At 36.4% G+C, this 27,842-nt stretch overlaps 3 protein-coding genes across 6 annotated transcripts in view; 2 read left to right on the top strand and 1 right to left on the bottom strand.

Moving 5' to 3' along the window:
* Positions 1 to 659: 659 nt before the first annotated feature.
* On the top strand, positions 660 to 12,986 carry LOC113513657 (uncharacterized). Of its 2 annotated transcripts, none has more exons than XM_052898352.1 (6): positions 660 to 1,038; positions 5,529 to 5,656; positions 6,420 to 6,562; positions 7,454 to 7,598; positions 8,834 to 8,927; positions 11,170 to 12,986. In XM_052898352.1, the coding sequence occupies exons 1-6, from the start codon at positions 996 to 998 to the stop codon at positions 11,274 to 11,276; spliced, it is 660 nt and encodes a 219-aa protein (XP_052754312.1). In that variant the 5' UTR covers positions 660 to 995; the 3' UTR covers positions 11,277 to 12,986. The 2 variants fall into 2 exon arrangements, with proteins under 2 accessions (XP_052754312.1, XP_052754311.1); XM_052898351.1 differs by having other exon boundaries at positions 661 to 1,038; positions 8,834 to 8,951.
* A 610-nt stretch (positions 12,987 to 13,596) lies between these two features.
* On the bottom strand, positions 13,597 to 20,384 carry LOC113511358 (protein seele). Its single transcript, XM_052898350.1, has 7 exons — positions 20,171 to 20,384; positions 20,029 to 20,096; positions 19,051 to 19,150; positions 18,411 to 18,565; positions 17,760 to 17,852; positions 17,219 to 17,314; positions 13,597 to 16,590 (listed from the first exon to the last, which is right to left on the bottom strand). Exons 1-7 carry the CDS (start codon positions 20,256 to 20,258, stop codon positions 16,456 to 16,458), a joined length of 735 nt encoding a protein of 244 aa, XP_052754310.1. The 5' UTR covers positions 20,259 to 20,384; the 3' UTR covers positions 13,597 to 16,455.
* Positions 20,385 to 21,660: 1,276 nt separating this feature from the next.
* The window catches only part of LOC113515758 (paired amphipathic helix protein Sin3b), a 71,791-nt gene continuing 65,609 nt past the window's right edge, over positions 21,661 to 27,842 (top strand). For 2 of the 3 annotated variants that reach the window (XM_052898316.1, XM_052898313.1), the window contains exon 1: positions 21,661 to 21,851. The gene's annotated coding sequence lies outside the window, so the exon portion shown is untranslated. Of the gene's footprint in view, positions 21,852 to 21,880; positions 23,121 to 27,842 lie in introns of those variants that run through there. The other variant, XM_052898314.1, reaches the window with a different exon arrangement.

The following is a 27,842-nucleotide window of genomic DNA, read 5'->3' as shown; positions in this document are numbered from 1 at the left end:
ATATATCATTGCAATTGAATAAGTTTTATTTAAATATAACATATAATACTCTTATTATACTACAAATATATTTTACATTATACATATATTTTTTCTTGCGGTCCCGGAATGGGCCACCCCTTCCTTTCCCGTGGGTCATACCATCAATCCATCTATTAATTACCCCTTATTCAAGGGGTACATAGATTCAGGATAGTATTGACAATTTGTTTCTACGCCCCACAAAATAAAATATAATTGTCATCGTCAATGTACTGTCAGTCAGTTTATCAGCTGTCACAAATGATTACTACTCTGTAACTTTTACTGCATATACATCATTTCAAACTAAAAAGTTTTGTGTTCCTATGCAACCACTTCACAGAATTTCAATTTCTGTTTTTCCTATAAAGTATCTAGCTCTTGTCTATCGCGATATGAATATTTTACGGAAATAAAGTTACAACATACATACATACATATCTGTCACGCCTGTCTCCCATAAAGTTACAAATAGTTTTAAAATACATGAATATGCATTTCTATTATTTTATTGTTACTTCTACTTCACTGCATAGAATCATTTTCTAATTTTCTTCAGAATAAACTAGTTTCTACTCTTAAAGAAGATAGTGAATTTATTACTTTTATCCTGTACTTACTCTGTACCCCATTTCAATTGAACTTTGATTTGTTGGCTATCAAACCATATCAAACTGAAAATGTAATTTGTTTTCTTGCATTGTTCGATATTCTCGCTCTACGCGCAAAGTAGCACGCAAACCTACTGATAATCGCATCAAATTAGATAGACTCTGAAAAACAATGTGACTCGTTTCGACACAGTGATTTTAAAATTATTAGTATACTTGTTGCTTTGAACAGTGATGTTCTTCCACTGCCGTAAAAGAAAACAAAGTTGAAATTGTTGTTTTTATTTTTTTTGTTTTATTTTTATTTTATAATGTAAAGATTCTATTTACAAATGTAGTGCATTGTATGTTTAAACTATCAAAATGAAAGTAATTGAAGCAAAAATTGTTGTTTTAGGATCCCAAGGTATGTATCGCCACTTAAAAAATGTTAATGTATTCAAGTAATAATTAACATCTATGTTAATTAATTTTATATCAACAAGTACTGTTAATCTTTCATTAAAACTAAAACTGACTCAAGTTATACAGTAGGTGTTTCATATTTCATACAATTAGGAGAACTCAAAATCTTTTAAAAAGTAATGAAATATTAACCCCACCTGCGCTGACGGTATACGCTGGCGAAGTACCAGTGAAGGATGCTAGGTGAGAATGAAAAAGCAGGTCAGTTAGCGCATCGTGATGAATACATCTGGAATTCGACACAATGGTTTCCAGGGAGATCATCTGAAGGTCAATGTGACAGGGTATATTGCTAGCAAGTGGTAGTTCGCATTGTTAACAATCCCTTCCTCCCAATTCACATGGATAAAAAAAATATTTTCTGTGTATCCATGTGAAGAATTATAAAAATGTATAAGAATAGAGGTCCTCAGTTCTGTCTGTCCCATAGGAGTTATAGTATGAATATAATATATAATAGTATTATTTCCAAAAAGTTAATAGGTCTTTTATGGGAATGGAGATTAAATCTTATAATAAGGTACTGAAGGATATTTTGGATCTACCTTTTAATAAGTTTAAAACTGTTATTAAAAAATACTTATTGAACAAAGCCTAACGATTACTTGAATGACCAATATGCATAGTTTTTTTTTTGATGGATGAAAATGGTATGGTAACCCCGCCTGCGCTAACGGGATACGCTGGCGGAGCACCAGTGAAGGGTGATCGATGAGAATGAAAACAGGCCAGTTAGCCCATCATGATTAATTCATCAAGAATAGTCATATAGGTGTTGTAGGTAAAAGCTAGTATTTATATAAATATATTATTTAATTTTTTTAATTTCTTCTGAAACAAATAACTTACTCTGATAATCTCAATATAATTATATTATAGAATAAATCATCATCATACCAGCCTTTAACTGTCCACTGTTGAACATAAGCCTCCCCATAAAGGGGTTTTGCCAGTAGTTGCCACGCTTGGCAGGTGAATTAGTAACCGCAGTTATTATTTTTATACAACTTAGAATGGCAAACAAGCTGACGGTCCACCTGATGGAAAGTGGTAACCGTCGCCTGTAAACATGAGCAGTACCATGGACATAACAGAGTATACTGTTTAGCCCATGATACCCCCCATGCGTTGCCATTCCTGAGGACTCAGGTGTTATTCCCCTGTACCCTGTAAATTCACGCCATATCCCACCCTTCAAACCGAAACACAGCCATCCAAACACAACTGCTTCACGGTTGAAACACGAATGGTACAGAGGTACCCAAGCAATCGATTTTTGTACAAAGTTTGCCTCTGGTAGTTAGGCTTTGGAGATGTTTTAAGAGGGACGCTGCTGCCCATCCATCAAAGAAACTATGTACAACAATGAGTGTCCATAAAATAGGAAATCATGATGACAAATAATGCAGATCTGCTGAATTTCTTACGTCTCTCTATTTAAAATACTATTTAAAAAGAGGACAATACATTTCATAACATACAAGTGGCTATTACAATGCTCGGTTACGCTTTAACGCACTGACGCATCTGTTACGTATTTATTTTACAGTTGGAACACTGTATTCTTTCATATTGTGCAACCATTTTTAACCAACTTCATAATTTAATCGACTGCAATAATATCGCCGTGTGGTCCCGGCATAGAATGGACCACCACTTTCTTTCCAGTAACTGTCGTAAGAGGCGACTAAGGGAGGGTAAAGGATGGAAAGCAGCGTCAAAACATCAGCAAAGCCTAACTGCGGTTGCCAAACCGCCGCCGTCAGTACGAGGGGATGTATTGCTAGCAATGGGGTTGTTAATTCCCAACTAACGGGGGGGAGAGGGGATTGGTAGTAATAGGAATTACAATCTCATTGTTAGCACTATACACTATTAGTTCGACCTCCACGCGGTTCCCCCTAAAAAGTATTGTGCTTGATTAATTGTTAGTCGCGATAGGCCAACTGATCTACTTGGGGGGGAAAGGGATTGTTAGTAATGGAGACTGAGAATCCCATTGTTAACAATATACCTAACCAGGTCGACCTCCTCGCGGTTCCCCCTGGAAACTATCATGGTTGATTCCTGATGAACTCATCATAATGAGCTAACTGGCCTGTTTTCATTCTCATCGATCAGCCTTCACTGGTGCCCCGCCAGGCGGGGTCACCATTACATTATCATTAATTGAAAAAAAATTTCCAACTAACAATCCCTTTCCCCTTCATAGGGGATATTGCTAGCAACAAAACTACTGGACACTATTATTATTACCCCCCCCCCCTCCCCCATAAAAGGGGAAGGGAAAGTTTGTTTAAAACAAAACAAAGTTTAAAACAAAAGTTAAGGACTTTTATTTGAGCAAGTTGTCATCTCCTTAATATGTTTATATGTCTGGTTAGCATATTTATTTCTTGCATATTTTACGTGAACAGTATTTATATATTTTTATGTATTTGTGTAGGCGTTTATATGCATGTATGTATATGTGTGTATGTGTGTGTGTATATATATGTATATGTGTGTGTATGTGTATATATGTATATATATATAATAATGAGTAGGGATAATTTTTATATTATTATATGTATTACATCTCCCATATCTGGAACTAACAAAATTTTTTATCGTGCCTCCTACCAAATTGTTTATAATTACTCCTCTCCATCCAAAGGTTGCCTGCAAGAGATCTCTTAGCGATAAGCTCGCCCATTGTTTTCTCATTGTGATTATTTCTTGTAATTATTTATATTTATAATAAGTTTACTATTGTAATCTTTTGGAGGAAACAATCAAGAGTATCTATCTATCTATAAAAGTCCGTCACCTTACATGGCCACATGGACTACTAGATAAAGAGCAGTGGTTTTCTACAGTTAATCTCCTCGGTTCAAGTATTTGAGTTAATCTTATCGTTGTATGTGAACGCTATACTCGTATACTCCTTTTGATACTGACTTATTTATTTATTCATTAGTACATATATGTGTACATGGCGGACTTAATGCTAAAAGCATTCGCTCCCAGTCAACTGTAGGCAAGTGTCAGAATACACGAATGCGGTAAAATTACATATATAAACAGATAAACTTTTTTTTTTATACAACTTAGAATGGCAAACAAGCTGACGGCCCACCTGATGGAAAGTGGTAACCATCACCTATAGACATGAGCGGTACCATGTTCATAACAGAGTATACTGTTTCGCCCATGATACCCCCCATGTGTTGCCATTCCTGAGGACTCAGGTGTTATTCCTCTGTACCGTGTAATTTCACGCCATATCCCACCCTTCAAACCGAAACACAGCCATGCAAACACAACTGCTTCACGGTTGAAACACGAATGGGACAGAGGTACCCAAACAATCGACTTTTGTACAAAGTCTCCCTCTGGTGAAATATATGTAAATAACAAATATTCTTACTTATATATAAGATATACTATATTTCCTTAAACAAAATTAGCCTGTAGTACAATATAACTATGAGCCCACACTAGGCAAAGCCTGTCTCGTGCAAGTCAAAGCTTGAAATTTGACAGTTATAGTGCGGCGAACAGGGTTAATTTAAATATGTGACATTGAATGTGAATTTGGATATGCATAGGTGTTTGTATGCGTGTATGTGTGTGCGTGCGTGCGTGCGTGTGAATGTGTGTGTGTGTGCACGCGCGCGCGCATGCGTGCGTGTGCGTCTGTGTGTGTGTGTGTGTGTGTGTGCGTGTATGCGTGTGCATAACTTAGTGCGTAAACACTTGGGTGTGTCTATATATGAGTGTCGTAAAATTCCAGTTCTGTCCCATTCATAAATCATAATGCGCTTCTTAACATTTTATAATTTTAAATGTTTTTATTGCAGTGTACACAAATCGTATAAGTGTCTACGTTTATTTTTAAATAACAATTTAATTGACATGAAAAGGTTTGCTCGAAGAAATCTCTTATTAAAAAAAAAACTTGCCCTTTAAAATTAAGTGTTTTTATCAATATGTTTGTGTGTAATAAAGAATAATTCGCAAAAATAAATTTATTAAGTTTATTCGCCACTAAGTTAAATCTATGCACCGCCATTTTAATAATAATAAATAATAAATAAATTCTTTAATCAAGGCAACCAGGGCGCACAAAACTTTAACAATCTTAGTTTGTACCAGATATAAATTACTAAATCAAATTTTGACACCGTATAATAAATAACATTAACTTAACCTACTTTCTTTTTGTATGTTAGCCAGCATGTGAATCATTCTGCAACGATTCAAATACTGGCAGTCTGGACTTGTCTTCTCTCTGTTGATCGTAACGGTTGAATGGTGCCTGATGGTATTCTCTAATGCCATCAGGCATTAAGACCGCCCTGTACACATGTTTTAATGTGTGTAAACGTGTAAATAAATAAAATAACATCAAGTTCAGTAAAATAAAGTACAGAAATATCACAATGGCAGGTGTGGGCAAGACGAGCCTCGTGGTGCGTTACATAGGCAAGATGTTCTCCAAGCACATTTCGCCCACCATCGGCGCGTCCTTCTTCACGTGTAACATCAACGTCGACGACGCGAGGGTCAAAATGCAGGTGGGTGGCTTTTTTTAATGGGTGATAAAGGAATGGTACCCCCGCTTGCACTATCAGTATACGCTGGTAAGGCACCAGTGATAGATGATTGGTGACGATGAAAACAGGTCAGTTAGCCCATCGATAGCCCAGGGGGAACCACGTGGAGGTCGACTTAGCAATGGTGTTTTTAAATCCCATTATTAAAATATCCTTACTCCTGGTGGGTATGGATTTGTTTTGAAGATTTTTTAGTAGGTGATAATAAAATGGTAACCCCGCCTGTGTGTGTGTACACGCTGGTGGGACTCCAGTGAGGGATGATAGGTGAGGATGAAAAGGCAGGTCAGTTAGCCCACCGTGATGAATACACCAGGAATTCAGCACGATGGTTTCCAAGGTGGACCACTAACAGAGTATATTGCTAGCAATATAACTGGTAGTTCACACTACTAACAATCCCTTCCCGGGGGGGAAAGGGATTGTTAGTAATAGAGACTGAGAATCCCATTGCTAGCAATATACCCAACCAGGTCGACCTCCTCGCGGTTCCCCCCCTGGAAACTATCATGGTTTATTCCTGATGAATTCATCATGATGGGCTAACTGGCCTGTTTTCATTCTCATCTATCACCCTTCACTGGTGCCCCGCCAGCGTATCCCGTTAGCGCAGGCGGGGTTACAATACCATTTTCACCCAGCAAAAAAAAAAACAATCCCTTCCCCCCCCAGATAGCATATATTTCTAGCATTGGGATTTTAGACTCCATCAATCAATTTCCAGGTATGGGACACAGCGGGCCAGGAGCGTTTTCGGTCTATGGCCCCCATGTATTATAGAAACGCGAACGCTGCCTTACTAGTGTTCGATATCACCAACCTGAACAGCTTCTCAGCAATCAAGGGATGGGTCAGAGAACTGCACAGGTTTGTGGACTGTTTCAATGGAATTTGAAGTTTTATTAAGAAAAAATTAATTAATGCAGCATAAACACTAAACGGTAATACTTTTGAAAGAAACGAGGCTGTTTTTCGGTTTAAGGATGAGATTGTCATCACATCAGCTTTTAACTGTCCACTGTTTTGCCAGAAGTTGCCACGCTTGGCAAGCGGATTGACAACCGCGGTTAGGCTTTCGAGATGTTTTAAGAGGGACGCTGCTGCCCGTCCCTCGCCCTCTCTTAGTCGCCTCTTACGACACCCGCGGGAAAGGAAGGAGTGGCCTATTCTATGCCGGAGCCACACAGCAAAAAGGGTGAGATATGGCAGTGAATTTACTGGGTACAGAGGAATAACACCTGAGTCCTCAGGAATGACAACGCATGGGGGGTATCATGGGCGAAACAGTGTACTCTGTTATGTCCATGGTACTGCTCATGTCTATAGGCGACGGGTACCACTTACCGTCAAGTGATGGTAAGATGGTTTTGTCAGTAGTTAATACGCTTGGTACTTACCGAGCGTGGTAACTACCTGGCAAAACCCCCCTTATTGGGTAAGGGATTATTAGTAATGAGGTCTAAAAGCCCCATTACTAGCAATATACCCTCTCGGGTCTACCTCCACGCGGTTCCCCCTGGAAACCATCATGTTTAATTCTTGTCGAATTCATCATGGTGGGCCAACTGACCTGCATTCATTCTCACCTATCATCTTCCACTGGTGCCTCGTCGGTGTATACCGATAGCGCGGGCGGGGTTACCATTACATTTTCATCTATTAAAAAAAAATCCCTTATGGGAGAGGCTATGTTCAACTGTGGACAGTTCAAGGCTGATACATGATAATGATGAATTAATTGCGTTCTCAAATCCACAGTAACGTACAAGAGCCCATGGTGCTATCGATGGTGGGTAACAAGTGCGACTTGGAGGACAAGAGGGCGGTGTCGCAAACAGAGGCGGCACAGTATGCGGCGTCCATCGGCGCTAACTACTGCGAGACATCCGCCTTGCACGACCAGGTATGTTGAGTTTGGACGACAATTGTTATAATAAATAAACTTTAAAAAAAAGCCGGTCAAGTGTGAGTCGAACTCGCGCAACAAGGGTTCCGTACAAAATCATCGAGTTAAATGTTTATTTTTTTTTTTTGGAAATTACAAATTTACAGTTTTCAGAATTTTTTCCCTTACTTGTGCTACATGACATTGCTTCTTGCCAAATTTCATGATTCTAGCTCAACCGGGAAGTACCCTATAGGTTTTCATATACGATCACGGTGGAAAACACAGCGTAGTCAATCTTCGACATAGCACTATATGTTTCGATAACTAGCGATCCGGCCCGGCTTTGCCCGTTTAGATAGAATTTTTCAAAACCAATATGTAGCCTATAGTACGCCATAATAATATAGCTTTCTACAGGTGAAAGAATTTTGAAAATCGCTCGAGTAATTTTATGTTTTTTGTTCATTATAAAAGTAAAGAGGTTTCTTCAGGGTCGGCAACGCGCGCGTAATACATCTGGTATTGCAGGCGTTCATTTTTTTTTTTTTTTTACAACACAGGGGGCAAACGAGCATGCGGCTCACCTGATGGTAAGTGACTACCGCCGCCCATGATCACCCACAACACCAGCGGCATTGCAGGTGTGCTGCCGGCCTTTTAAAAAGGAATATACTCTTTTCTTGAAGGTTATGTTGTCGTATCGGTTCGGAAATACTGCTGCTGGAAGTTGATTCCAAAGAATGGTTGTGCGTGGAAGAAAGTGCCTTGAAAAACGCACGGTGGAAGACCGCCACTCGTCCAGATGATTGGGATGAAACTTTAGTTTGTGGCGGGTTCATAGGCTACGGTAACCACTTACCATCAGGTGGGCCGTATGCTTGTTTCCCACCTCAGTGGTATAAAAAAAAAAAACAATCGAATCTTTCTAAATGTCTTTTGTATAATGTTAAAATAAGTAATTTTAAAGAAAAAACAGTGACATAAGATCTTAATAAATTTAAAGGCGAATTCCATAATTTTTAATCTCTATTGATGTTATAAAGAGAAAAAAAAAAAATATATTGTTTGTTATTAAAACTACCCATGTTTTTATTTCAGCTTGTAAATTTTAAGTCGTATAAAAAAAAAAAAAGATAAAAAAAGAATTTTCCAAATCGGTCCACAACTGACTGAGTTATGAGGCGACAAGCATAAAAGAAAAATACAACCAAAGTGAGAAGACGATTAAAAAAAAATTGTCTTCATTACAGGGTATAGACCAGGTGTTCCGCAGCACGGCCGCAGCGCTGCTGAAGATGTCCAACACGGGTCCAGCGTCGCTGCGTTCGTACGACTCCGCGGATGGTGAGCCCCACCGGCTGCCGTTTGGTAACCCCACCACTCTCCTCTGTCTCCTGCTGTGTGCTTCTGTGTCCCGCTATATCACTCTACCGTATGCTTCTGTGTTCTTCTATACAATCTCTTACGGACATGTTCTACTAGTAAATCTGAATTTGGGAAAATTTTCCAATGGAACATGGGTTAATAAATGACAAGTTTGAATCAAAAGTTTATTATAGAAGGCTCAAAGTCGTAGCAAGTATATACAATTTACCATAATCACATTTCGCTCTATATACGCAATTAGTCATAATCACAGCTCGTCATGTACACAGGTTGGCGTAATCACAGCTCGTCATGTACACAGGTTGGCGTAATCACAGCTCGTCATGTACACAGGTTGACGTAATCACAGCTCGTCATGTACACAGGTTGACGTAATCACAGCTCGTCATGTACACAGGTTGGCGTAATCACAGCTCGTCATGTACACAGGTTGGCGTAATCACAGCTCGTCATGTACACAGGTTGGCGTAATCACAGCTCGTCATGTACACAGGTTGACGTAATCACAGCTCGTCATGTACACAGGTTGACGTAATCACAGCTCGTCATGTACACGGGTTGGCGTAATCACAGCTCGTCAAGTACACAGGTTGACGTAATCACAGCTCGTCAATGTACACAGGTTGGCGTAATCACAGCTCGTCATGTACACACGTTGGCGTAATCACAGCTCGTCATGTACTCAGGTTGTCGTAATCACAGCTCGTCATATACGCAGTTTATCATAATTAAAAAAAGTCAACTATATTTATTTACGAATTGACGTTACGAAAAATAGAATACCAATTTGAAGAATACCATTATTATTGACTTCAGCCGTTAACTATCCACTGTTGAACATGAGCCTTCCCCATAAGGAGTTTCGCCAGTAGTTGCCACGCTTGGCAAGCGGGTTGACAACCGCAGTTAGGCTTTTACATATGTTTTAAGAGGGACGCTGCTGCCCATCCCTCCATCATAAGCTACCTTAGTCGCCTCTTACGACACCCACGGGAATAGAAGGGGTGGCCCATTCTATGCCGGGACCTACACAGCGAATACCGTTAGTAATATGTGACAGAAGTATACATGCCGAAGAGTTGTGTGCAAAGTTTTTCTTCATAGGCACGTCATAACCATGTCACCCGCCTTACATTCCCTCCTGCTGTCACCCAAACGCTGTTTTCTACCAATTGGCGCTTTGTTTTTTTTTTTTTATTATTTAATTAATTGTTAAGTTTGTTTGTCAGTTTTTGTTTGTGTTGATCGATTAAAATATTTATTAACAGACTTTAAAATGGAGTTACTTATTTAAAAAAAAAAATTAATTCTCTTAGAATTGACAATACTTTTACAAATGGAACTCTGAATGTCTAAAAACTTATTCAATTCGGATAAGAATTGGCAAAGATATCTGACATATATGAAAAAAAAAATCTAGCGAATTTAAAAAAAAATGCCTTTTTTATAATGATTTTTTTGTAATTAATGAATTATATTTTATGCAAATCAGAATGGCAAACAAGCTGACGGCCCACCTGATGGAAAGTAACCATCGCCTATACACATGAGCAGTACCATGGACAGCACAGAATATACTGTGACGTCCGCGATACCTCTCATAGATTGCTCCTCGAAATAAGTTTATATACCATATATACATGGCCTGCATGTTTTCTACTTATCTAAACTTATAAAAAGGAAATATTTTATTTTTTGTATTTTCTTTTGTTTATACAACTTAGAATGGCAAACAAGCTGATGGAAAGTGGTAACCGTCGCCTGACATGAGCAGTACCATGGATATAACAGAGTATACTGTTTCGCCCATGCGTTGCTATTCCTGAGGACTCGTGTGTTATTCCTCTGTACCCTGTAAATTTACGTCATATCCCACTCTTCAAACCCGAAACACAGCCATGCAAACACAACTGCTTCACGGTCGAAACACGAATGGGACAGAGGTACTCAAGCAATCGACTTTTGTACAAAATCTCCGTCTGGTAGATAATGTATGTATACTTAATAAATTTTTTAATTTTTTAAATTCTTTCACAGGTCGGATCAATTATTTATTTGTTTACATATTAATTTAAGTCTATTGAAACAAACTGTAATCTTTGTACCGATAAACATATTATTGTTATATTCCTTTATGGGGGGACTCATGCCCAGCGGTGGGACGTTATGGGGTTCTTACAGTTAAAATTATATATTTCAGGCAATCCAAGCGAAGAAACAGCCACACATACGGGCAAAGTGGAACTACCCGCGTGGAGTATAGACAACATCGCCCACGGGGAAATGCAGAGGAGCATGTGTTGCTGATTGCGCGCCGGCAGGGGGCGCCGGTGTCGTCTTATGAAAATCTAAACGGGGACCAAGTGAATGCATTCCTGAATATAATTTTATACACATGACATTGCTTAATAATATTATAAATGTGCAAACGTAATTTTTGTATGAACCCAAAAACAAATATGTAAAAACAGACAGACCGATAGACATTTCTAAAAATTTTTGTCCTGGCGTCCATTAGTCTTATTGATTCTTCTTAAATATCTCCTATGTACAGATTTAGTGAGGTTACAATTTTATTATTTTAAAAAATCATTTAATATGTAAACACTAAAAAGTATAATGCACTAAAAATACCAAGTATTGTATGAGATTAAATAAACAATAACTCCAATTGTATGACCTTGAAATCTTTCGCGTATGTACTTATTTTTTAAGCTATTTTTGTGGATGAGAATGGTATGGTAACCCCGCCTGCGCTATCGGTATACGCTGGCGGAGCACCAGTGAGGAATGGTAGGTGAGGATGAAGGCAGGTCAGTTAGATCATAGTAACTATTTCGTAAAGAATTAACCAAGACGACTTCCAGCAGGAATGGCATAGTGGTCTACCTGGCGGGGTGTATCACCAGTAAAATGCGGCTAGTGGAGGAAGGGATTGTTAGTAATGGGTATAACCCGTTGCTAACTATATATCCTAACAGATCGACCTCCACGCGGTTCCCCCTGGAAGTCATCGTGGTTAATTCTAGTGGAATTCATTACAATGAGCTAACTGAACAGCTTTTATCGTCATCTATCACACACTGGTGCTCTGCCAGTGTATACCGGATAGCGCAAGCAGGGTTACCATACCATTTTATGCCATTAAAAAAGGAATGATGACTAATTATTGTTGTTAATGGGGATCAATGTCCCCATTAACTTGGTTACAGGTTGCTCTGTAAATGGTATATATATAAAAGTTGAACGTTTACTGTCTTCTATATTGTATACAAATATAGGATATGCAGTTATTTAATAATAAATAAGAATACATGGAATAAAATATGTCGAGTACAAAATATTTCGATAATTCCTATTTTTAACACTGCCGTTTTCTAAGTCGCAAATATATTTTTTTAATTTTTATGTACCTTTTAATGTATTTGCAATATGTCGGCGACATATTTTATATTTACAGCGCCATCTAACACTACGATTTTACAACTGTATTATTTTTGTTGACGCTAGATGGCGTTGTATGCTTATGCAAATTTATCATGTTAAAATACCTAGATAGTTCGAAGATATAGAGAATTTTTAAATAACTACTTTATGTAAAGAATACTTATATTTTCTTTTTCTAATTTTGGCAAAAGATACATTATTGATAGATTTGCCCTTAAAAGCAGAAAAGAAAAATATATTTAAAAAAGTATTTAAATCAATAAGCATTTGTTATTATTTTCTATTTTACATTACTTGTTAGTTAGGTCTGGAATGTAATTTTTTTTTCTTTACTGCTCTTTAACCCTCGATTAAAAAAAATATATTTTACTATTTTATTATACAAATAACAGCGTCTGTAAAAGACTTACACAGCCTTACTTAACTATAAAACGTTAAGATTTGACTTAATACAATAATTAAATTAACTAATATAACGAATTTATATAATAATATTTTGTATAATCTAATTTTATTGAACGTGAACGATAAATAATGTGATACTATATGAATAAAAATATTTTTCCATAATGTTGTCTTGTTATTTGCCCCGCAAGGAGCATGGCGTGAAGATAGGTTGTTATTTATATATATAATAGTATCTATAAAATAGTGATGTCTATATTTGTCAATTTTAAAATATATTTAAAGTATATTTATTTATTCATTTAGGCACAGCAACAATAATACAATTCACATTACATTGACTATAATAAGCTTTTCAACTAAGTAACTGTTTTAAAATTGTACACCGTTAGTTGCTACGCACAGCGTTAGCTTATACTAGTTTCAATATTATATACAATAACAATTGAACCCGAGAACAATTACATATTAAATTCAGACACTTCTTTTGCCATTTTAAGATAAGAATTTAAACTATAAGCAAAAATGTCTAATTCATTACAATTATTGTACAATCTACACATGCATATATATATATATATATATATATATATATATATATATATATATATATATATATATATATATATATATATATATATATATATATATATATATACAGATTTACACTTACCAAAAACCAAAAATACCAAAAGAACATTATAATAACACAAATAATACATTCATGGCAAAAAAAAAAAAATACATAAAATATTTTTAAATAAAACTCATCAAATAAAAACAACATTTTTATTTTAAAAACAATATAATCACACTAATTTCACAACATATACATCACTCTGATATTAAAAAATATTGTCATATTATTATATATATATATATATTATCTGTATTAAGAATAAAAAAAAAAACAATAAATATAATCTTAATACCTACCGCCTGTTACCGTTGTGGTGAACGTAGCACTCGACATACCTACATTTTGTCGAACAAAATAAATAAATAAATATATAAAACAATTTTAACAACTTCAACTGTGAAAGTCATGATAAATTGTAACATAATTAAAAAATTTTGCATTTTTAACAATTTCAACTGTGACCGTCATGATAAATTGTAATATAATTAAGAAATGTTTCATTTTTAACAATTTCAACTGTGACCGTCATAATAAATTGTAATATAATTAGGAAATTTTGCATTTTTAACAATTTCAACTGTGACCGTCATGATAAATTGTAATATAATTAGGAAATTTTGCATTTTTAACAATTTCAACTGTGACCGTCATGATAAATTGTAATACAATTTAGAAATTTTGCATTTTTAACAATTTCAACTGTGACCGTCATGATAAATTGTAATACAATTTAGAAATTTTGCATTTTTAACAATTTCAACTGTGACCGTCATGATAAATTGTAATACAATTAAGAAATTTTGCATTTTTAACAATTTCAACTGTGACCGTCATGATAAATTGTAATATAAATAGGAAATTTTGCATTTTTAACAATTTCAACTGTGACCGTCATGATAAATAATTAATTATTAAAAAAAAAAGGCTAAAAAGTAGCAAAACCAGTTATTTTGATATAAAAACTAAGTTACTGAACTGATTTGAAATAAAAATTCCTATGGGACCAATCTGTACTAAGTGTAAGTTCTATTCTTATAGTTAGTAATGGAAATTAGCAATCCCATTGCTTTCAATATACCCTGTCAGGTCGACCTCCACGCGATTCCCCCCGGAAATCATCGTGATTAATTCTTTTTGAATTCACCACGATGAGCTAACTGACCAGCTTTATCCTCACCTATCATCCCTCACTGGTGCCCCGTCGGTGTATACCGATAGCGCGGGCGGGGTTACCATTCCATTATCATCCATTTAAAATATAACTAAATGGCGTACACACAGGGATTTTTAGTACGCGGACAAAATGTCTGTCGTCAGCATAAATTATATTATATATAATCAAAAATTATATTAAACAGTCTTTAAGATTTATCTCAAATTGTAAATTGCATTAAGCAGTAAGGCACGCTATGATCTTACAAATAATCACTTGGAATTTAACAATATTATATTAATGACATACATTCTTTTTTTTTATACAACTCAGAATGGCAAACAAGCTGACGACCCACCTGATGGAAAGCGGTAACCGTCGCCTATAGACATGAGCAGTACCGTGGACATAACAGAGTATACTGTTTCGCCCATGATACCCCCCATGCGTTGCCATCCCTGAGGACTCAGGTGTTATTCCTCTGTTATTTTTGTGACTGTGAAATATATACAGAGAGTAAATGTGATGATATTTAAATAAATAAACCAATTTGTTATTGGTTTCATAAAGATACATTAGATTTGAATATAATAACTACCGGTTTAGTCAGTCACACGTAGTCAGGCTCGTACTCGCATCACAGCCGCTCACGACTAAGGGTCACGAATTGATCCCGAAACTAGTCGAGCTTTCTCGATCTAATTTACACGTGAGTTTAACAGGTAGTTATTAAATTAAAATATAAAAGAAATTTATTAACTTTAAATTAAAAAAAATATAAAAGATTTTTTTTTAATACTTTTACAGTGACATACAAGCATACGGCCCGTCTGATTGTAAACCGGTTAGAGTACCGTTAAATTAAATTTAGTTTCATTACATTTAATTAATACATTTGGCAGTTACGAATGCTACATACCAACTACACGACACATTTTATCACAATAAGTACTCTATGCCTATAATGGAAGACGTATAAATGTTTGTCTATGATAAATAAATACTTATGAAGATATATACGTTATAATATACGGAATGTAAAAATGGAATGAGAATAATATTATAGCCCGCTAATGAAAAGTAACTAAGCATTGTTAAAACTTGGAAGTTAATGTGGTATCTACCAACAACATTATGGAATAAAATAATAAATAAATAAATAAATCATCACGTGTCGGCGTAATATTATATGTATTACATTTCCCATATTTAGAACTAACAAAATTTTTCATCGTGCCTCCCACCAAATTGTTTATAATTACTCCTCTCCATCCAAAGGTTGCCTGCAAGAGATTGCTCTTAGCGATAAGGTCGCGCATTGTTTTCTCACTGTGATTATTTCTTGTAATTGTTTATATTTATAATAAGTTTACTATTGTAATCTTTTGGAGGAAACAATCAAGAGTATCTATCTATCTATGTTTTTTTTTAATCCATATTACAAAAAGAAATCTTTTTGCTTATAGTTTTACGAATAATAAATAAATAAATAAATAAACTATCTAAATGATAGCGTGCTCAATAAAATAAGTAATAAATCAAATCAATCAATCGATTAATCGATTTTTTATTCGTAATACTATTGAATATCGACAAATTGTCTATGGTCGTATCGATTATTTGTTTTTAAATTTTTTATTAAGTTATTCTTTATAGCATATTGTTATTTTTAAGTGGGACATGATCACTTAAACAAGGTACATATATATACTGACATGTCTTTGCGAAGCTTTGCTCGCTCCTGGGATAGAATGATGGCTTTGGGATGGGCATGGCCCATCCGGTGCCTTCTCATAAATGTGCCTGAGGTACTATTGAAACTACTAAATGACAATTTCCAATTACAACTCATCCTTAGTGTCCAGCACCTGCTCATCCTCGCCGTCATCAGGGGTGGTTTCAACATCCTCGGTGTTGAACGCCTCTGGTGGGGGCTGGGGGAGCCCGCCGAAGCCGTATGGGTCAGGACCGTGGACCTGTAAATCATTATTTTTAAAACTTATATTATTTTTTTATTTAATGTCTAAATATATATTTATAATATATACTCTAATGGGTCGACCTCTACGTGGTCCCCCCTGGTAACCATCGTGATGAGGGGGGACAGGGATTGTAAGTAATGGAGACTGAGAATCCCATTGCTAGCAATATACCCAACCAGGTCGAGCTCCTCGCGGTTCCCCCTGGAAACTATCATGGTTAATTCCTGATGAATTCATCATGATGTGCTAACTGGCCTGTTTTCATTCTCATCTATCACCCTTCACTGGTGCTCCACCAGCGTATCCCGTTAGCACAGGCGGGGTTACCATACCATTTTCACTCACCAAAAAAAAAAACATGGTGATGAATATACTTGGTAAGTTTATTCATCACAATGGTCTAACTGACCTGCCTTTCAATTCTCATCTATCATCCCTCACTGGTGCCTCGCCAGTGTATACCGTTACCGCAGGCGGGGTTACCATTCCATTATCATCCATAAAAAAAACCAATAGGTGGAGACCTATGTTCGGCAGTGGACAGTAACGGTTATAACGATGGTACTGTGATAATCACAGTCTCTTTTTAATTTAATTACAAGAATTCAACTGCGAATTGTACCTTAACATACTCCGCTTCCATCTCCTCAGTCCAGGTGGTGTCCTCCTCGTTGGGCAGCATCCAGTCTTCGCAGTAGTTAGCATGGTTGAAACATATCTGGAGAACACAATTATATACAAATAATAAGGGGGTATATTCAAATTTCTTTATGGTAAATATGTCTTTTTTTTTATACCACTGAGGTAGCAAACAAGCATACGGCCCCCCTGATGGTAAGCGGTTACCGTAGCCTATGAACGCCTGCAATACCAGAGATATTACGCGCGCGTTGCCGACCCTGAAGAAACCTCTTTACCCCTTTTTATTAATAAAATTAGTTACTTTTTACTATTATTTTTATACTTATTATATATATATATATATAATAAAATTGTAACTGGTTACTGTCTGTACATGGAAAAGATATAAGAGAAACTACTATAGCGGGGTTTTATGAACGCAATAAAACACGAAACAATGGTATTTACAATTTTTGTCTATTTGTCTGTATGTTTATGCATGCTAATCTCAGAAACGGCTCAATGGCATGTCCGGTACTCACCTCCCTCTCCGCGTCAGGCATCACGTCGTCCTCGGGCCGGTTCTTGTACAAATCGGTGATCTCATCCTCGTTCTCTTCGAACATACGCTCGCACTGGAAATGAGGAGGGGGGTTGACTTTAGTACACATTCAAATTTATTTATTAATTTATTCTTTATTGCACAATAAAACTTTGTACAAGTGGCGAGCTTAATGCCATATGGCATTCTCTACCAGCTACACATTAGGTGAAAACAGAAAGCGTATGAAGGGCAGATGTGGTGAAAAATATGTAACATAATCATAGTAACATACTGAAATAATTATACATAATAAATACACATATAATACGTATAACATATTACCAGAGGGAGACAAAAAACTTGTTAGACAAAAAGTCCCTCAACCTACTAAGTAATCTATTAAACATTTTCTTCTTTAAAAACACCAATATTTTATGTATTAAAATAAATTTTATCAAAAACAATTACATAATTAGTAAAGTTTTGTAGACTCAACAAATAATTAAAAAGTCTTCTTTTAAAAATATGCTTACGCAGAGCACCCAGCTCTGTGTAGGTATAATAATACTATTTTTTAGGTCAGCGAATATATCGACGTCACGCGGGCGAAGTCACGGCTAAAGGCTAGTTAATAAACAAAAATACTAACATAGTACTCCAGACTCTTGTTGAGGTCGTCGTCAGTCACGAATTTCGTCTTGGAGAAGTCCGGATTCATTTTGCCGTCCGGCATTATAAGTAACATGATGTCCAATTTGCCTGTCGCCTTGTAATACACGCGTACATAGTCGTCCATCTTCTTACCTGAAACGAACCAGTATTGAATATCACTAGACACCATCGACATCACAGTATACACTGTGACACCCGTCATATTTATCTGTCCACTGCTGAACATAGACCTCCTGCATAAGGGGAGTTTTGCCAGTAGTTGCCATGCTCGGTAGGAGGGTAGGGTCAGCTTGTTTGCCATTCTAAGTTGTATAAAAAATTACATCTACATTTTCTTACTAAATCAAACAATTCTAGAAAAAAGAAGATGGATATTCAATTCATCATCTTCTGTACAATCGTGGCGTCAACACAAATACATGGTGTGTGATCTAGATCAGTTAAATTCAGTTTTTTTTTTTATAAAAATTATATAATTTTTTTTTATTTAAATATTTGGCCACATGGCTTTTGTCAGTAATTTTAAGGCTGTTTAATGCAAATAAACTAATTTCATTTCCAAGTAAGTTCCAACCTATAAATAGGTTGCTCAAACACCACTTTTTTAATTTACTTACAAATTCCATCTATAACTTCAGAGATGTAGACAGCGGATCTGTGTGCAGGCAACTTCTGCTGCTGCAAGTTGCCACTCGCGTCCATCCGGAAGTTTCCAACCTGAAAATTAATAAAGTGCCATAGTCAATTATTGTAAATGAGCAATTTATACTTAAATAATTAATAACTACTACACCCTGCATTCTGTATTTGTTCCGAATATAGTACAAAGAATTTATAGGGGTTTTTTTATTAAATAAAACTAATGAAATTTTAAATGTACATGTGTATATTCATTTATAAAGGTTTCATTTATTACATATTTTAAAGAAATCCAATATTTTAGTTATTTAATGATAAATAACAAACTTTGTCTCGTAATTTACGTAAAAGAATAAAAGGAATGGAAAAAGAATAAAGTCTTCTGCTAAAGGAATGTCCATTTGATCAGCTCATTAAAGACATGTATTAAAGGTGGGGGAGTGAAAATGTAGGCAGGGGCTGGGCATTTGGGTTTGAAAGAGTTCAGATTAAAGAGGTCCTGGTGTACCATTCCCATGAATGTAGTAAGAGGTGATTAAGGGGATTTAATAGTCAAAGAATGGACAGCAACATTCCTCTTAAAATATCATCAAAACTTAACTGCGGTTGCCAATCTTCCTACCAAGCATGGCAACTACTGGAAAATCAGATATAACCAAACCACAGAAGAGTATAAAATGATCAATAGAAGACTCCTTTCTTCTGAAAAATAAAGTTACACCAACGCCCTTAGGCACTATAATTCACACACTCGATTCGAACTTGACCGGCTTTTATGTCATAGTACATATGTTTGTAGTCAATCAAGTAGTCCAATTAAATTAAAATTGTCATAATCCCTTTAAAAATATATATTTTTAATACACAACATAACATTTAATGTTCGTTACATTCACAAAATAAGTTTCAAACTTATATATAAAAAAAATAAATACATCAATTTGTGATACACTTACATCGACTTTTTTCCATTTGTCCACGCCTTTTATCACACTATTTAATTCCTTGAAGGTCGTCCGGCATACTGCAATCAATTTAATACTACTTTAGATACAGAATTAATGAATAAAATAATTAAAAAAAGAATAAATTACGAACCTAAACATTTCAAATTTCTTGGATCTATTTTGGCTGATACATTATACAATAAAACAGCTAACACTAAAATGAAGATGCTGGACTTCATTTTTATATTAACGGGGTGCCTTTTGGTGTACAAAATGTGCTATTTCGAGAGAAAATCGCGTTAAATGTGAATTAAAACTTTTCGACGTGTAAAAATATTTATCTTTTTTGTGACGTCTCTAATGTCAAATACGAAAATACACGAACTGCTCTGCTATTTGTTGTTTTTGGAATTTATAAATCTTTTCATGAATCTTTGCTTCTGATTGGTTGGGCTTTTTTTTTAATAGGGAAACGTCAATGTCATTCATATTACCAGTACAAAAATAAAATGGTCATTGTGGTAGGTCTTGATAGCTGTAGTATATCACTAATATAGTTACAAATTGTTATTGATATTTATTATAAATGAGCTATATTCTCTTTTCCATTTTAATAGATTGAAACCTCAGAACGCTCCTACTGCATACTTTTTTCTAAATTCATAAGTACTTATTAATTACTTAATTCAAATTTCTGGAAACTACAAATATTGCTTTGGTCTTGTTACTAGGAGTACATATATATCAAATACACTGGCAGGTAGAATCCTAGGTGTAAAATACATTATTATAAACATCTGAACAGAAAAAAATCGCGCGAACGATCTTTATAATTTGTATTTAAGTGCCTGTGCTTGAACTTATATAATATACTTACTACAAAAGTACATACAAATTCCTTATATATTTTAGAAGCTAGGAGTTAAGTATTAACAATATTAATAAAATCTTAAAATAAAATTACAATGTATTAACTCCGCCTTTTGTACTATATTTTTATTTAATCCATAAAGTTGTTTGAATAAATAAAAAAAAAGGGTCTCTATAAGGTGTCTCTATAGAATAAATGTCCTAATTATTAATGGCAACTTATGATTTGTATGCGAATGTCAATACTTACCTATATCTACTTGTACTTTCAAACTCAATTTTATGCAATTACCATAAGAATCTAGTATGTTGTCTAAATCATAGGTATAAACATTATTCCAAAATAAATAGAATAAATATTTACTTTTTAATAAGCTATTCATATTTACAAGCTTCCAAACGTAATATTAGCATTGATATATTTAAATTTATTTCTCTACATATTGCACCTTAGCATATAATGAACTTATCGCAAGAAAATTAAAAAACAATCAACAGGGTTCTATATCAATGTGTGTGTAAGTAGTCGTCAGTAGTCAACAGGAAAATCGAAATGTCAAAAGAGAAACTCATTTATTCTATTACATTGTAGGTATAGAATTTAAAAGACATTTACAAAGGAAAAATTGTGATGCTATTTACTATTTACTGAGTATTATATAGTGGGTTTCTGTGCTGTTTTATAATTAATAAATCTTTGCCCTTTCTGACTCCCTCGGTCGCGCCCGTTCTCCGGTTTTCCGCCCGCCGCCCCCACCCATCAACCGATCCAAACTAAACCAACAGTTCGCATTCGGTCTATCTACGCGTCAGACGTTTGCTCCGCGGAATGTGTAATTTTTTTGTGCATATCAAATCTTTCAAAATCCTTAAAATACCTTAATATTCTTGTTTGTTGCGTCTACGTGTGACGTTATCGTGAATATTGTGAAGAAATCAGCACATTTCGAGTAAAAATCCAGGTGAGTGAATGGTTGACAGACTGCGTCTTTTTATATAAAAGCTTTTTATCAATATGTTTGGTTGATTTGTATTGCTTTTTACTGTAGTACGTTGATTTTGCTAATGAGAATCGGTTTAATTAGTAATATAGTGTATAGATGCATTGCCCACACGTATACCTGAGCCATACGTTACGCCCCGAGATATCGTAATAATGCATATGCGAACGTAATATTTTGGTGCAATCTTTATCAAACCCCAATCTTAGTCATGTGTAGTCGAAAAATCTGAATTTCATAATGAGTAGACAGCGGGCCGCGCGCTCTCTACGTTCGATCTAGCGACTTGGCAACGCACTGTTTCGCTATACACTTGTTAAAGAGTTAATTTCGATATGGAAATAAAATGTTATTATCCTTCGGCCGGCATTTCCCTTTGTTTTCTGTATGAAATCTGCCCTTTGTCCTTCGGTAGGGAGCGCTGAGTGCGCCGTGGTATAGGAATTTCGACTCTAGAAAAGTGCCATAATATATGTCGATATGTACGTATACATTCATCGCTCTGGCCGAGCGTCGTTTCCGAAGCGCCTGTGTTCGTACATTCGTACATGGAGGACGTCAGTGTGCTGTGTGGTAGTTTGTTTATAGTGGCCGCCGAGCGAGAGACGCCCGCACCGCCACCGTAATAAGGCACAGAATACTGTAAAGGTCGGCGGCCTCGTCAGTGTTTGACTATCGATCTTTGCGGTGGCCAATGGCACATGTCGTCGCGATACTGCGCGGCCGTGCCTCGCCCCGCTCTGGTGAAAGCCGGGCGTTCGCTCGCCACATTACACACACTATATAGTAACTGTGTATAGTTAACTATCTTATCATGCCGAAATGTGTATCGCTCACGCGCCCCCCTCGCATCGTCCACAGCCGACTAGATTTTGTTTTTATTTTTCAAGGCACGATAATAAGTCCGCGGAGTGGCAGATACGATTCAAATCATGTTTTGTTGAGCGCTGTTTGCTCGCCGATGAGCGTGACGGCGAGCGCGGGGGGGAGGGAGCCAGAAATAGAAGTGCGGATTGGAAACTAGCGACGTGGCAACGCCGCACCGCTCGCCACTCGCCCGTCCGCTCTCAGTGTCGGTTCAAAATGGCGTCGGTGGGTGATCGATACCGTGGAATTTGCGTTGAAAATGTTCGAATTTGTGATCTATGTGGTCGTGGGTCGGCAGGAGCTTCGCTCCAGGACCGCTGGGTGTGGACTCTGCACCCGGCCCCGGCTCCCGATCCGCTCAATGTACGTATCTCTACCATATTGCGCCGACACTTTACCCTCCCTACATAAGTGGTTATGGATATGCCGTGCATATGCATCGGACGCTTGTTATCTCGACGATCTAGACGTCTATCACTCGCATATCCATACCTCTATTGGAATATCCTCTTAGCGTGCTGTAGGTAATGTACGTGCGATGATGTGATGGTATGAATCGTCTACGTAGACATTTTTTTCAGGTTACGTAATATATTCTACTTGTGTAGCCGAGAGTGAGTTGTGAGTTAGATGTTAGGCGTATTTGAGACGTTATCTCCATGAATCTTGATAATGTGGAGCCGTATGGCTAGATCACTCATCATTTTCGTTGCATCTGATATAAAACAAAATGGCGGCGCTACTTGTAAATTACGGCGCAGTATCGCGCACGGAATGTCGGCAACGTCGCGTTCGCGCCATTCGACAGTCACTTGTTCGATAAGAAGTTTCAAGGCTAAACGTTTCGTATCCTCAGCTTGTAACAATGGATAAAATTAACGCGCTATAATACATATTGTGTAGCATTTGTATTGAGTTATATGTAATTAAATTTTAGTAATTGGTTTTGTGTTTATGAATTCTAATAATGTTGGTCACGCACACACTGGTCGTAAATTGAGGTTAATAAGTTGGCGTCTCTCGATACCTCTTCATGTATGTTGTCTGTGTGCTTATGAACACACACACACAGCACAGACGTCACACTTACAGAGTACCTTTATTCGTCAGACAGGATAATAGATTTCTGCACAGTATTATTGTTATGTATTAGTGTATTACGTCATTTAAGGTTTCTTACCTATTTATGTAAACATTGAATATTCATGTTGTATGTATTTAGATCAAATCTAGATCGTTATCTACGTGAAGAATAAGCTACTGATTCGATGTTATCACATTTGGGTTATGTGATTAGAATAAACAGTAAAATCAATCAATTTAACATTTTTTTTCTACTTAAAGAAATATCATAGTTGTTATATTTTCATCTAATGAAATATAAACGGTAAAAACATAATAAAAATCCAGTGTTTTGCACCAAAATTAGATGTTTAGTAAGTGAGTTTGTTCGAGGCCATCACTAGATGGCGTTATGTGTATCACAACTGAGCATGTTTTTCATGTTGATAATATTTGTTTTGTTAGTTCTATACCTTTTTTTTTTTTTTGTGACAATAGTAAATTCTGTAACAATAATGAATGGATACCTTACTTACTTACCGTACTTACATTAATAAATAAACTTTTTAGAAATGTCTGTGTGACAGTCTTTATTTCCTGGAATACGAACTTGAGAAAAAAACATGCGTAAAAATAAAAACTTGAATAATTTAATCAGTAAGGGAAATATCAGTTTTAAGAATAGATTAAACAAGTTTTAATTAAATATAGCTAACCATCATGATGTAACTAATTAAATTAAAAATAAAACATCTAAACTAATTAAATTTAAAAAAAAAAACGTCTAATTTACTGGAATAAGTAGAGCTTACATTAGACTTTAAAAATTAAAGACTGAATTAAAAGTCTGAACATACGAATCCAATGAAGTTAGGTTCGATTTTTTTTTTTTGTGATAATGGAATGGTAACCCCACCTGCGCTATCGGTATACACCGACGAGGCACCAGTGAGTGATGAGAGATGAGAATGAAAGCAGATCAGTGAGCCCATCGTGACGAATTCCACTAGAATTAACCACGATGGTTTCCAGGGGAACCGCGTGGAGGTCGACTTGATAGGGTATACCTACTAGAAATGGGTTCATTAGACCCCATTACTAACAATCCCTCCCCCCCATTTAGGTTCGGTTTGCAAAGGAGAATGTCATAAATCTGGTCGAAACTTCGGATTTGTCGTTTCGTAGTAATATCCCCTACTTTTTATTGCGAATGGTAACGCATGGGGCGTGTCATGGGCGTATCATATCGCCCCCGGTATAAACTGAGGCTATTATGTTACCATCTGTATTAATTAACAACGGTTTCTCTACTATAATCAGGTGTATGCCACTAGTTTATTTACCACTGCAGATAAAAACAAGTGACGAAACAAAATTAATTTTCAATTGACTCCAAAATGGAGGTTCCCGATTCGGTTATATTTGATATTATGATTGTTTCTTGATAATTCCGTCAGTTTTTTTTTAATGGGTGAAAATGGTGTGCTATCATTTCAGCCGTTAATGGTTCACTAAACATAGGTCTTTATTATACATTGCAATAAGATTCTGTTTTGAGCCGTCAGCGTTCACCAACTCCCTGTAACACATTTGAGGTGATCAAATTCTCCATACAGTGATCGGATATTTTTTATGCATCTTAGTATGGCAAACAAGCTGACGTTCCACCTGATGGATAGTGGTAACCGTCGCCTATACACATGAGCAGTACCATGGACATAACAGAGTATACCGTTTCGCCCATCATACCCCCCATGCGTTGCCATTCCTGAGTTCATTATTTACTATTTGACTGCATATTAATAATACATATTTCAGCCATTAACTGTCTACTGCTGAACATAAGCCTTCCCCATAAGGGGAGTTTTGCCAGTAGTTGTCACGCTTGGCAGGCGGATTAGTAACCGCAGTTAGGCCTTTAGTGATGTTTAAAGTGGGACGTTACTGCCTATCTCTCGTACCTTTAAGTTTCGTTTAGTCGCTTCTTACGACTACCACAGGAAAGGAAGGGGCGGCCTATTCTACGCCGGGATCACACAGTTATTTATATAGATTATGTGTACCTATATAAATAAGGATTGATGAATGTGGAGGAAGCGAAAGAGGTTTGTTTGAATCGAAGCGTTTGGCGTTCCATTGTTTCTGTCTACCGTAATGGGAGACAGGCTTGACAGATATGTATGTATGTATAAGTAAGAATTGATAAATTGACACCAATTGGAGGGTATAGAAGTGATGACGTAGGTTTTATCAAATTATTTAATAGGTTAACCTTAATAACGTGCTTTGTAAAGTAACAATGCAACTATAACGACATCATCAGCTTGAAGAAAAGAACATATTCCTTTTTAAAAGGCCGGCAGCACAACTGCAATGCCGTTGGTGTTGTGGGTGATCATGGGCGGCGGTAGTCACTTACCATCAGGTGAGCCGGACGCTCGTTTGGCCCCTGTGTTGTAAAAAAAAATTTATCAAATAGCAGATTTACAGTTGAAATTATGTGCACCCTGATCTATATATTGGATAAGTCTTCTATTTACAAACATGTCAGTTCTCTAAAATATCACTTTGAGGCGTATCCGTCTAAAAGAATTTTTTTTACTACACAGATTTGTGATTCTACCTCACCTATGATGAAAATAAGGGCAAGACTTGAAATGAAATCTGCTTTTTTTACACAGTTATGGCGGTAGACAACCATACGGTCTAATAAATACGGTAAACGGGGTCTATAGGCGCTTGTAACACCAGGAATGTCACTAACGCATTGCCGACACTGAATACACCCTTTTTGAAGAACCCCATGCTGTAGTCTCTAGTCAAAAGCCTCGGCAGGAAGGTCATTCCACAACCTGAGTATTCGCGGAAGAAAGCTCCTCTGAAACCGCACTGTGCGTGACCATTCTGGCGAGGATGGGTTCCCTGCCGATTGCGAGCAGTATGATATTGGAAAGTGGCTGAAGGCATCATATTGAAGAGTTCTTCAGAACACGATCAGCAGATACAGCCAATAGAAAATGCAAAGCAAAGCAAAACTTACACAAACTAGAAGCAATAATTTGTAAAAATTTAGACTTTGTGTGCTATTATTGTTCGCCATTGCTAAAGAATTCGAGATTTTATTTCTCTAGGAAATATTGTGGAGAAAAACACTTCTTTCTGTTTAAGGAAGAAGAATAAGAATGTATCTGCAATAGAAACGTTTCCATGTTTTAAATACATGCTGGAATTAACTGGCGCCCACTACGACCTTTGTGATAGACAGGATCTAAATATAGATAGGTGGTCGTTTAATCACTTTATATCTATTTTTAGCTTGTAATACATCATATTATAGGAATACTTTATTGGGTTGAGAGAAAATATGACCGATATGACTAGGTAACTATAGAGATTATTGGTACACTGTATGTTCTAGTTGCCTTGCTGTGGTCCTATGATCTTGCCATAAACTGGGCCACACCTTTCTTTCCCGTGAGAGTCGTAAGAACAAAAGAAATTTAATAGACTAAAAATGGGCAGTAGCATCCCTCTGTAAACGTCACTAAAGAACTTAACTGAGATTGCCAATTCGCCTGCCAAGCGTGGCAACTACTGGCAAAACCCCTCTTTATGGGGGAGACCTTCAGTATTTGTCAGTTGACGCCTAATATGATGATGACTTTATGAGAAAGCTCTTTGCAAAAAGCTGAAGTTTCCTCAGAAGTCGCGATGCTGGTTTTCAGTAAGCCCCAGATAGACGGGGAGTTCACCCTCATACTCTCCAGCCTAAATGGTCGCGTACAGCGCGGTTTCAGAGATGTTTCCTCCCACGAACACTCAGGTTATGGAATGAGCTCCCTGCTGAGGTGGCTTAGGACTTTACAGCTGTGGATAGATGAAAATTGAGATTTTGATATAATGTGGATACTTAAAATTGTTAAAATAATAATAAAAAAAAGTGACTATTAAAAAATGCTTAAATCTAAGTTTACTGCAATGGTAATATTTCTTTTTCTTTCTATTTATTATTGTTACTATTTC

This window comes from Galleria mellonella, unplaced genomic scaffold, assembly GCF_026898425.1.
Source record: "Galleria mellonella isolate WM207_F2 unplaced genomic scaffold, CSIRO_AGI_GalMel_v1 utg424, whole genome shotgun sequence".
NCBI lineage: Eukaryota > Metazoa > Arthropoda > Insecta > Lepidoptera > Pyralidae > Galleria > Galleria mellonella.
This window is presented reverse-complemented; position numbering and strand designations above follow the sequence as displayed.

Bases quoted from the DNA above. Each gene is read 5' to 3' on its own strand.
- LOC113513657 (XM_052898351.1), top strand. From the start codon at position 996: ATGAAAGTAATTGAAGCAAAAATTGTTGTTTTAGGATCCCAAG. The intron at 5,657-6,419 runs GTGGGTGGCTTT...ATCAATTTCCAG, and splicing joins ACGCGAGGGTCAAAATGCAG to GTATGGGACACAGCGGGCCA. The intron at 6,563-7,453 runs GTTTGTGGACTG...TCAAATCCACAG, and splicing joins TGGGTCAGAGAACTGCACAG to TAACGTACAAGAGCCCATGG.
- LOC113511358 (XM_052898350.1), bottom strand. From the start codon at position 20,258: ATGAAGTCCAGCATCTTCATTTTAGTGTTAGCTGTTTTATTGTATAAT. The intron at 17,853-18,410 runs GTTAGTATTTTT...CCTCATTTCCAG, and splicing joins ACAAGAGTCTGGAGTACTAT to TGCGAGCGTATGTTCGAAGA. The intron at 16,591-17,218 runs GTACAATTCGCA...AATGATTTACAG, and splicing joins TGGAAGCGGAGTATGTTAAG to GTCCACGGTCCTGACCCATA.